The sequence below is a fragment of the Kogia breviceps genome, chromosome 4 (genome assembly GCF_026419965.1).
Source record: "Kogia breviceps isolate mKogBre1 chromosome 4, mKogBre1 haplotype 1, whole genome shotgun sequence".
In the NCBI taxonomy this organism is placed as follows: Eukaryota; Metazoa; Chordata; class Mammalia; order Artiodactyla; family Physeteridae; genus Kogia; species Kogia breviceps.
In genome coordinates this window covers 15,890,200-15,902,326 of record NC_081313.1, presented here as the reverse complement: position 1 = coordinate 15,902,326, position 12,127 = coordinate 15,890,200, and the positions used below count along the sequence as shown (strand labels likewise).

The 12,127-nt window shown below is 33.9% G+C and overlaps 1 protein-coding gene across 4 annotated transcripts in view; it reads left to right on the top strand.

Moving 5' to 3' along the window:
• CDH18 (cadherin 18) overlaps positions 1-4,410 on the top strand; it is a 497,768-nt gene extending 493,358 nt beyond the window's left edge. For 3 of the 4 annotated variants that reach the window (XM_059061733.2, XM_067030819.1, XM_067030817.1), the window contains one exon: positions 1,959-2,723. In XM_059061733.2, the coding sequence (XP_058917716.1) occupies positions 1,959-2,449 (491 nt within the window). In that variant the 3' untranslated portion in view covers positions 2,450-2,723. Of the gene's footprint in view, positions 1-1,958 lie in introns of all 4 variants that reach the window. The other variant, XM_067030818.1, reaches the window with a different exon arrangement.
• Positions 4,411-12,127: the final 7,717 nt, after the last annotated feature.

Sequence of the window (12,127 nt, the reverse complement as noted above, 5' to 3'; positions counted from 1 at the left end):
AAATTATAAAGAGAAGCACGGAAACAAGTAAAAAAAGAAGAATAGAAGTTATTTTTTAGAGGGGAAGGGTAAAAGGGTGGATTTGAGGGTGTCAAGTATGTTCTTTATCAGAGAATAGGTAACCTGGTGTTCGCTTGCTTTCTGACCATTTGTTAAAGCTTACATATAATCAGTATTTCCAGGTAAAATACAGTTTACAGACATAAATAAATAGATAAATAGACAAAATACAGTATAGAAATGTGAGTTTTGTATAAAATATATATATATATGTAGGAGTTCCTGTGTGTGTGTGTATGTATACACATACACCTACAGATATATAACATGGGACATACTTAAGCTATATATATGTATAAGCTATAATATACTTATGATATATATATATGATATATACACACTTATGCTATAATATGTATAGCATAAATATGTCTTATGTGTAATATTGGGACAAATATCTAATATATATACTTAATGTGTTCATAAAATATTTGCACATTTCATGAGACATACTTAATTGTATATTACACGTATATATGTATGTGTATACATACACATATTATATATAGTATATAATATGTATGTGTACATATATTATACATGTATTTTGTGTTTCATCTCATATATATAATACATATATATATTTCTGTTGTTATTCATATCAAATTTACATTTAATTGGGTGTCCTGCATTATTTGCTAAATCTAACAAGCCTACATTCCATTTGAATATACCTCTCTGATTATTCTATTATAAGGAATGTTTTAAATACTAGTGAACCTTATAATTGTTATCATAAAGCCTCATATCAGCTAACCAAGAAGCAAACAGTCTCTAGAGATGAAGTAAAGGGTATTGGGCCTAATGACATAAAGTAGAAATATCTTTCTATTTAGTAATGGTTTACTACCATCAAATAGAGTAATCTGAAACTATTGAAAAACCACCAACGCAAAATACCCAAGACCTATTTCTATTGATTTATTCAACGGCTACAACATTATTGATAATAAGAACCTATTCACTGCTTTTGGCTAAGTTGCCCTAAGACACACGGCCAACAGGTCACTCAGTTCCTTGTTCTATATTTTTAAAATAATGCAATTGAATATGGTAATGGAAACATTATCATCTTTGGTGTGAAAAGGCATAAACTACAGCCCAAGGGTTTCCACCTGCCGTTTGTGTGGTCTTACAGGGACATGGAATTTACGCGTGTAATCTCTCCTGAGTCTCAGTTTCCTCATTTTAAAAATGAGGAAATCCCCAGCTCTGCTTTGAGGATTAAGTTAAAAAGTTATGTAAAGAGCATTGTGTACACACAAAAAATCCTATGAAACATAAATGATGTGCAAATAAAGTAACATCTTTTGCAGCTTGATAGATAAGTGCAATCATTAATGCCTGATAATATTATTCTAAAGGATAATGAACAAACGAGATGTACCATGTAAAATATTCCCGCTTCGATTTTCTACAAAGCATCAAAAGGAAAGAGTTAAAGATAGGGGCTCCTTCTTCCTATTTTACAAAAACTATCCTGCCTTTAGTGTACTCCTTAGAAGGATAAGTGTCTATAGATTGACTCCTACACAGAATTATTTTTCCAGTCAAAATTTCATATTGCTTTTCCATCATCTGTTTCCCTGACGGAATGATTAGAATTCATCACCGGTCACGAATCCTGAAGCCACAGCCTGGCAAATGAGAGTATCACAGCGTTCTCCAGAAGATCAGCGATTCCCAATGTTTTGTAGAGATAGATAGTCGTTTTCTACATTCTTCAAGATGTTAAAAACTCTTGCGGTGGTATTCACAGAGTGCAGAGATGAGGGCTGTGTTACAACTTAAGCCTAAATGGGATGTAGCTGATGATAGTGGCTGAGAATTGCTGCTGTCCAATCTCCAAGAATGTCCTTCTTCTTCTAACCCTTCATGCTCTTTCCGTTTTTCCTTAGCAATTGTAGTACTTTTCATCACCCTGAGACGCAGCAAAAAAGAGCCCCTGATCATTTCAGAGGAGGACGTGCGGGAGAACGTGGTCACCTATGATGACGAGGGGGGCGGCGAGGAAGACACCGAGGCCTTTGACATCACAGCCTTGAGGAATCCGTCTGCTGCCGAGGAGCTCAAGCACCGGAGAGATATCAGACCGGAAGTGAAACTCACCCCCAGGCACCAGACGTTTTCCACCCTGGAAAGTATAGATGTTCAGGAGTTTATCAAGCAAAGACTGGCTGAAGCCGACCTAGACCCCAGCGTCCCGCCTTATGACTCTCTGCAGACTTACGCCTATGAGGGTCAGAGATCGGAAGCTGGGTCCATCAGCTCGCTGGATTCAACGACCACACAATCAGACCAGGATTATCAGTACCTTGGAGACTGGGGACCCGAGTTTAAAAAGTTAGCTGAACTCTATGGAGAAATAGAATCTGAAAGAACAACTTAGGGGGTCAATTCTTGCAACTTTCTAGAATTCGCTTCCTGAGCAAGTGGAGATATAACCTCAGCAATGGCAAGGAAGAAGCTTGGAAACAGTACTAGGAACTGAACAAGCAGAGCACAGCTACTGTAGAAACAAGTGCCCTTTTCATGATCGAAACTGGGTTATCTAATCGGAAGAAAGTCAAATTAAAAAAAAAAAAAAATACAGAGAAAAAGCTATTGTTCCTTGTGTATATTTTCAATTGCTCAATAAAGTCTGTGTACTGTTCAATGAAGAATACCTGAATTAAGCCAAACAATGATATTTGTTTCAATATTTTGTGATTTCTTTTCAAAAGCAAAACCGAACAAAAAGTTTCCAAATCACTTATGACTCTGATTTCTAGGGGTGGTACACTGCAAAATGAAACTTGTGAAGTTAATCACCACCTCTTTTTCCACTATTTTGGGTGGACTCTTGAGACCCACACCCTGTCTTTGTGACACATCTCATGAGCTTTGTCTTGTGTTGAAATGACACGAGGTATTTCCAATATACCAGGCCACTCTGTCATGGACTTGTATGTACCATTTTCCTTTGCCCTCCCCACTTCTTTTCTCCGTAGGAAATTGATGAGGCATGGGGATTTGCTGCTTGTACTATGATGTATGCAACCTCTGTGCACCAGCTGTGCACTGCTCTGAATCACGGAGACTGCTGTCTCTGTCCCGCCTGTCCCCCTTTATTTTAACAGGAGAACCCCCTTTTTTAAGTGGATAGAGTGAATGTTTTAAGATATGCTCAGATCATCTATGTCAGGGAAAGATTTAATTTAAAAAAAAAACCAATAAAACCTACAAACCTTATCCTGTACAAAACATTGAGGAACTCTATACTTTTTTCCCCCCACTTGTTTTAGTGCATTTACATTAGCAATTCTGATCATTCCTGTATCTAAAATTGGTTTTCAAATATTTGATGATTGGTTTATACTTTTCTAATTTGATTATTTTTAACATGGCAGTCATTAAAAAAAAAATGAACCTCATATGATAACTATGTAGTCTGAAAAGACTGTCCTCCAACTTACATAAACTTCGTAGACTTATGATTGACTTGCCTTTATTCCTCACAGAAGCTCAGACTTTCCCCATCTCACTGATGGATTAGCCCTTTATGTTTGAGACCCACAGAAAATGTGTAGGGCTAGGAGCAAAAAAATAGGAGTTCCCCACTTATTATTCTCAGACATGTCCCTTAAAGTCAGAGTCCCAGACTACAAAATAGAGATGGCAAAGACTTCCCTCCTTAACTTACAGGGTTACGTGAAGATCAATAAGCATCTGTAAAAATGTTTTGCCAACAGCAAAGTGTTCTGTTATGTAAAGGCTGGCAGACACTATCATTTTCTAATTCCATTCGTTCATAATTATAGAGTTACATACATTTTGAATAAAATACTATATTACCATGGGAGAATTTCATGAAATGTTCAACGGTGAAGCAACTGCTAACTGGAAATATAATATGAAGTTTAATTCTTTTGATATTTTCCCAAATAGGCTAATTTTTTCAGAATTTCTTGGGGTTTTCCCTCTAAATTGCTTAGATAACAGTTTGCTGTTGTTGATATTGGTCATGAAATAAAAATTCATAGCATAATGATCCTAGTCTCCAAAAATGACCACATTTATGTATTTTAGATTAATTGGAAGTTTGAAACCCTCAAATTAAGATTTATTTTAAGGGGAAGTTTTGCCTTTGCTCTTTAAATATATTATAATCTAGAGCCTTCAAAAGTTATGCGACATTTTCTGTCTGATTCTACTGATGTGCAAAATTTTGAATTTTGCCTCCGTTCACAACTACCCTATGCTATTATTTTTCAATTTTCAGGTATGGGAAGTAAGTAAATTTAATTTGAATATTTCTCAATTTGTGTTTGAAGCCTGAGGAATAAAATGTAATTTAAGTTTTTTACAACATTTTAGCTTTCCAGATGCTGCTTTATCATTTTTTATATCATAATAGTGTGCATTCCAGTATAAAGCTAAATCAAAAGAGACACTCAGGGGCTTTGGGGAACAACCTCTGGAGACCCATACTCTGATTATGCAAATGCTGGACTACATTCACCCTGACAGAAGGGTCTACCTTTGGAGAACGATTGTGGCTGCTGGTGCTTTGACTTTCCTATGCAAAGAGGACCAGGAAAACCAGGTTTTGGATGTCCCGTAGGTTTTTGGATTTAGATTTTTGATAAACTATTCACAGCTTTTGTTTTGCTTTGTTTTGTTTTAATATTCATATGGCAACTTTACAGATAAAGGCTTGAAAGAGGAGAATACATGTATAAACCATTTAAACGTAAAAGCCAAGGTCCTCTGCATGGTTTTGAGTATGGAAACATTTCCCAGATTTTGTGGAAAAAACACCCCAGATCCATCTGATTTTAATTACACATTTTAATGATAATGGATTGCTTCTAAGCCCCTGATATTAAATCTCATATAGAGGCAAAATGGAGCTTCTGTAGTATTGAAATAATATGTTCCTTTATTGATTTATTTTAAAATTTTGCTAAGGAAAGCATTCCAAATATTATTTTTATATAAATTCTGAAATGAGGCAATTATATCATTATTATAAGTATGGACTGGGTTTCATATTTTTTACTGTGCTACTTTGGGTCAAAAACCCAATAATGATATATAAATGCTCTGCCGATGGACTGAAGTCATTTAACATTCAATACCTTGCTTTAAAAACTTCAGTTTATCAGTGTGAAAAGCGAATTCTCAAAGAGTTTAGTGGGTAAAGAGTTTGCATATACTCTGAACCCTCTCTAGCCACAGATAATCAGCTATGGAATATGTGATTCCATATGGATTCCACTATGGAATCGCTAATGTGTCTCAGCACATTTTGTAAGCCTTGGTTGATATTTAAAGAAAAAAATATAACTTTGAATTCAATTTACTTATTTCCAAGAGAAGAATTTTCCACAGACAGACCTTATACAATGTGGTGGCTGCTAAATTAGAGGAAATACAAACAGTTATAACTTTTTTATCCAATGGCTTTCTTAATAGAATTTATAAATTCCAAATAACCTTTGTGCAGACGTAGGTCTTGCAGAAATTACTAAAGACCTATCATCGTAAATTCTTTCTATGATAAATATGTACATACACAGATTTGAAGGGGAAATTGAAGAGGAAATTATCCCTAAGATAAAGCTCTATGCAAAGTTATGACTTTCCCATAACCAGGTGTAAGAAGGAAAATATTCTGAGAAATGGCATTCATGTAACCACACACCCATACACACACATGTCTTCTTGAAGAATATTTAGAGAGTAAAAGAATATTCAAAATAGTGACTTAGATATTGATATGATCCAAATATGTGATGCATACAAAATTTAAGTACCCAGAATATGGAAGATTCAGCAAGAAGTTAATGAACATATTTTTTGGCTTTTATTTTGTGTCTAGCCTCAGCCTAACCTTCAGTGCTGTCTGTGATTGAAGCTGGTTTCACAGAGCAGAAAAAAATATTAATAATAAATCAAAATTTTAGAAATGATGATTTAATGAACACAGTGTGGCTATTAAATTCTAAAAAGTGATTTGACTTAGATTCTTAGTGTACTACGATGTAGTCAGAAGTCTGGGTCAAAGAAGGGCAATGTACCAAGTACACCATTTTCAGCAATGTTGAAAGCTTACATAAACGATTAGTCATTGTTTTATTTGTTCCTACAAACCTACATCCATAACTTTGATTCATTATCCTTTTGGTTTAGCTGAATATATAGGGGAAAGAGAAATTCAGGTAAACTCGTTCATGTCAACAGCCATCAGAAGTTCCAGGTACACTGGAACACTGGAACATGCATAGATCCAATATTTTTGGGTAAAAGCTTCATCTGCTTTTTAGTGTGGGCAGTGCTTGATCAGCTATTCAACAAAGCAGAACTCTAAAGCTGATCATTCTGGAGAGAGGCAAGAGTCCCATTTTTCAAACTCAAATTGTACTTAGCTTCAAGGTATGGTTACATTCAATTAATTTACTTGCCTTTCAATGTCAAGAATAGAACAAATCTCAAAACCGTCCTTGGTAGATATGTGACTCAAATTTAAATTCTCTCTTTTTTTTACCCTTTAGGATTAAAGGCAAATCAAATATTATCTGAAGGAAACAAAACCACTTCAACTTTTATTTTCTACCTCATCAGCAGAAGGTAAATTTTTTGGTAATATAGAATTAGAAATCTCATAAACCCCACAGTCAAAAGTATCTCACAATCATTTGAAGATAACACTAGCACAAACCCACTCTCTTTTCAAAGATTCCAAATACATCATTTAAAAATGAAAATATTAATAGCGACAGTTTTTAATATGTCAAAAGGTGTATTCTGCCTTTGGCTTCTACCAATGCAAGAAGTAGTGAGGAATTTGTTTTGTTTTGTTTTGTTTTTGTTTTAATTAGAGATTAAAAAAACAAGTTCTGTTCTTATTTGAAGCTTGATGAGAAAAAGCTTTTAGGCTAGTAAGGAATGATTACATTTATTTTCTTTGCTGAGTCTATGGAAATGCAGGATTTTTGCCCTTCTACAGAGACATCAAAACTATTTTAGTAATAATTTGTTTTTAAAGTCTTAGGTGAAAATAAATGGGAAAATAGGAATTCAAAGACTCCTGAAATGATATTCTGTGAGGAAGGCATGTGTCATTTACAGACGGAAGTGGATTCATCTGATGATTTCGTCTTATTGCCCAGCAATACTACCTTCCGATATAAAGAAATGGGCCATAATAGTTAGTGTCACCCTAATGATTTTATCAAGGCAGTTTTCCTTGTGTCATAATGCATCAAATTCTTATTCTAAAACATTTATTACCATTTTCAAAGTGTCACTTCAAATGCCTTAGTTTCAAACAGGAATTCATACACTCTAACATTGTGATTTGCTGAGTAAGCTCTTCTAAACATGCTTCATATGTAAGATACTATTCCAGGCACTGTGAAGGCTGTAAAAAAAGAAGTGTCTTGGTGATAAGTGTTATCATCAATGAAATGAGAGTCTCACTTGAGAGTTAAGACCTACATATAAAAAGCTATAGACAATATAATACAAAGCAAAAAGTGGCAAATGTTCTAAAATAGGCTCAGCTAGATCTAGAAAAGGTTGAAGGGTCACATTACAACTGTGTCTGTAGTATGCAAGCTTGAGGTAGTCCCCAGGACCTGGAGAATAATACAAGTCCAGAGGGAGGGAGAATCAGAGCGAGCCATTTCAACAATTGTCCAAAAGTAGATCATTCAACATGGGATAGAGGACACATGCAAGGCAATAATGATAACATAAGGTGTTAGGAGAAGTTAGATTTAGATTTAAGGTGATTCAATGGCACTTATCCTTTAATCAATGTCACTGAGTTTAGTTTTCTCCTAAACAGAAAAATGACCATGGCCAGACATCTCTTTTAAGAAACTCAGTCTTTCATTAATGTCTATCATTCAGTGAAGATATCTTAAAGAAAGATTACAGAGTCATTTGTGCCTACAGAAGGAATATTAGATTATTTTAATTATTTCCAAAAGATAATACCCATTTTAAGATTATATTTTGAGAAGGCAAAAAAATGAACAAAACGGCATAGGTGATTTACATTTCAGGGTTTAATTGTTGGGTCATTTAATTTGATTTGATCAATTTTTTCATCCTAATAAAAATAAGTTTACATGATGGCAAAGGAGATACTTTTTAAGAACAATATTTATTCATATACATTTATTCTTAACTGGACAAATGTGTCCATCTTCTATAATCAGTTTTTTAGGTATAAAAATATTTTTGGACTAAAAAAAAGTAATAACACAAGACCAAATTGATGACCTATTAAAGCTGCATCAGTTATTTTTAATGAATGTCACAAACTTTAGTGTTTGTGACACTAGATGTCTCATACTCTAGTGTTTCATTTTATTAAAAAATTTGCATTTGGATTTGTTTTCAAAAAGTGACTATCGTAAACATGAAGATGCAATGATGGAAGTAGATTTCTTAAACTTAGGAATTCCTCCTTTAAAATCTTATTTCTCACTTTTTCTTTTTTCACATTTACTTGCTTTTTTTAAAAACAACCCTCGAAAAGCTATATTTGAGTAATTTCTAGATCTCATGTATTTTTCAGAACGAATTCAAGAAGATGTTTTTCAGAAATAGAAAGCAGTTATCACGTTGTTTTCAAGGTTTAGGCTTTCATCACATTTTCTCTCCCTCTGTCACTAATCATGCCCTTCCTCACCAAAAAAAAGTTATAAAAGAAAATTGCATTCAGAAAAATACTCTGTGACAGTCCCTTTCTTGTGAGCCTGAGGTTTCCTTCCATGTTGTGGTTTGGCTTTTTTAGCTCTTTCGGTCAGCACTGTGTATTTCCAATCTCCTGGAAGTCATCTTGTCTTCTGCCTTCCAAAGATAGTTGGGGGAGAAGTCATTTTTGTTCATATGAAATATGTTTCAAATATTTCAGATGGCTTGGATGATCCCTTTCATTAGCCATGGAAATTAAAAACGAAATTGAAATAGTGCTTGCCTCCTTTTAAGCATTTTTAGTATCATGTTTTAAAAGTTTAAAGTACAATTTTTAAAAAATCAGTATAATTTTAAGGGTACTCTTTCCTTTCCTTCAAAGTGACATTAGAAAATTGTTTTCTCAGAAAAACTAACACTGAATAAGTCTCCCAAATTTCATCACCTAAGTGACATTTTTCTCTTTTCAGTTGCACACAATTTCTCATTGATTCCACAATGATGATAAATGGAAGTTAGCATATCAATAAAATACTTCATGAAGATTTAGTTTTAATCATATCTTCTCATTTAGGTTGTGATATGATGCTTAAGCTTCTTTTAATTTGTATTTCGCTAAATTCCCCTCAGAATATGATTTCCAAGGGATGGAAAGATTAACATTTCTTCTTTGCCTCTTACCGCCATTTGTCATTTCCTTTCATTGCCTCGTCTTATATTTGCTGTCCTACTCATCCTTAGCTGTCTCAGATTCAGTTTGAGAGAATCAATAATCCAGGAAAATGAAAGACCTGACTGGGACAAATAACTTAATGAAAAAAAAAAGTCAGAACTCAGCTTTCTTGATTCCTAATCAATGTTTTGAATTAAAACATGAAACTGGAAAATATTAACAGAATATATCTATACTTAGATTAATAAAGAAAAGAAAAACAACCAAAAACCTTAGGACTTGGAGTCCAGAATTGAGAACATGTCAGGAATCTGCGACTACAACTACTTATATAAGTTTAAATATCATTTTAAACATTGCTTAAATTCCCCTTCCATTTAAAGTAGAAATAATAATATCTTTATATTTACCTCACAGAATTGACATGAATACCAGATGTAATCTTGTGTTTGCAACACAGAAATGAGTAAAGTTCTTGACAAGTTATTTTTATTATTATGGTTTCTTTTTTGCTTCCTCAACCTTTCCCATCTTCTGGCTTCAGAAAATTGTGACTTGGGCTATATACACGTATGAAGGCTTTGCAAAGTTTCAACACAGACTAAGCATGGTGATGTATTCCCCACCCAAGCAGGCAAAGAATAGAACCATCTACTATAGCCATTTGATCCATCTTTACACCATGCAGAGGACAAAGGGAATTACTATCTCTATTTCACTATGTGTCTTTGATTTCCTTTAATAACTTTAGTACATAAAAATCTAAACATAAGATTTAACTAATAAACTAGAATTGTGTTATAACTTATACTTAATACCCTTCTGTGTTTCAGAATCTTTTTTGAATGAAAATCAGTTTCTCTTGTTGATATAATTATTTTTAAAAAATTTTTAAAGAATTTTTTTCTGATTTTTTAAGAAGAAATAGAATTGAAATATTTAGAGCAAGGCTATTTGGAGGTTCATAAAAACTCTGAAAATTCAAGAGAAACAAAACTCATTAGCATAGCCATGAAGAACATTTTTCATCATTAAGGGAACACACTTCTATGATATCTGAGAGCTCTTTGCGTGGTGTTACAGGGATTCTATCATGAATAATAGCACCATATTAGTATAAAATAATTAATAAACACAAAAATATAATAAACACGCAAGTGTCATGTAGTGCTTGGAAATTCTTAAATAGAAGAGACATGATGCAGGATCTAGAAGAAAACCTGGCATTTCCTTCAAATTCCATTTTTTCCTCCAATTTATCCACAACCTTAAAATACCAGGGTGTTAATTTTAATTGAAACATTATTTATTGTGATAGAGTTATATCTCTAATAGAGAAGATAATCTATTCTCCAATTTCAATCAAAGAAGAATGTTCCTATTTTAGGAAACATTGAACAAAATAAAAATGATTTCTTCAGAGGCTAATCCTTCACCTGCCAGACAATAAAACTTCATATTCCACATACAGGAAAAGAAACACTTGTTTTCATAAAACATAACTTCCTTTTGAGGAAATTGACATCAGTAAAACTTTATTAACACACAGTAATTTAAGAATATTAAGACAGGTCTTGGACTTCCCTGGCAGTCCAGTGGTTAAGACTCTGTGCTTCCACTGCAGGGAATGCAGGTTCTATCCCTTGTCAGGGAACTAAGATCCCACGTGCTGCATGGCATAGCCAAAAAAAAAAAAAAGAATATTAAGACAGGTCTTATTGGAAACAAGAATACATTTTGAGAAAATTTCTTCTTTTCTCTATATCCCCATCACATGCCAGCCCACTTCTGTTAAATGTCAGTCTAATCTCCTTGTTTACTGACAGGGTAGAAATCCCTGCATAAGTCAAATAACAGAATTCCACAACTTTCCCTTTTTCTCTCCCAAATCTTATTTTGTTTCAACAAACAAATTTGACATCTAGGACTCCTCATCAATCCCTTTGAAGTCCACATCCATAGCTACTATCTTTCTGTCAGTTAGTTAAAGGATTGTTCTCTCAAATTTTCATTCAGTCTTTACACAAAAAAAGACTTGAAGAAGTTCCAAAAAAAAAGTAACGGACAAAAAAAAAAAAAAAGTTTCTGTGTTGGTGAAATTGTACAGGTCCCTAGAATGTTACTCCCTGGCACATTTAAACACTGCTTTTTTGCGTGGTTTCTTAAAGAGGACCAACCAACAACCTAGGCAGATTGCACTTAATTTCTGGAAGAAAAAATTAAATGAGGGGAACTGAATTTCTTAATCTCCAAAGTGAAGTTTTGATAATATTACTTACAATAGAACAGACTCTAACTATAGGGAAAGGGAAGTAAACAAGGGATTGTTTTATAAAATGTTAGTGACCACATCAAGAAGATTAAACCCAGGAGTAGATAGAAAGAGGTTAGAATATTTGGCGTTGGAGATTTTTCTCATATGGAAAGGGGGGAACTAAGACTCCTTAGCAGAATTATAGAGCCTGATGATGAGAATTTCATTTTGCTCAGTTATACTTTGAAATAAAAGCACCTGCCTACCACTATGCACAGGGGCTGACAAAGGGCAGTTTGTCAAATCAAATGAAAAAAGAGGCGCAAACCCCCAACATATTTGAGGAGTGAAAATGCCTCAATCATCAAAATTATTATAACAAAAGACTTTAGTAAATTAGGACAGAAAGCTAACGGCAGTCGCTTTTAGTATGACTTTGGAAATCAAAT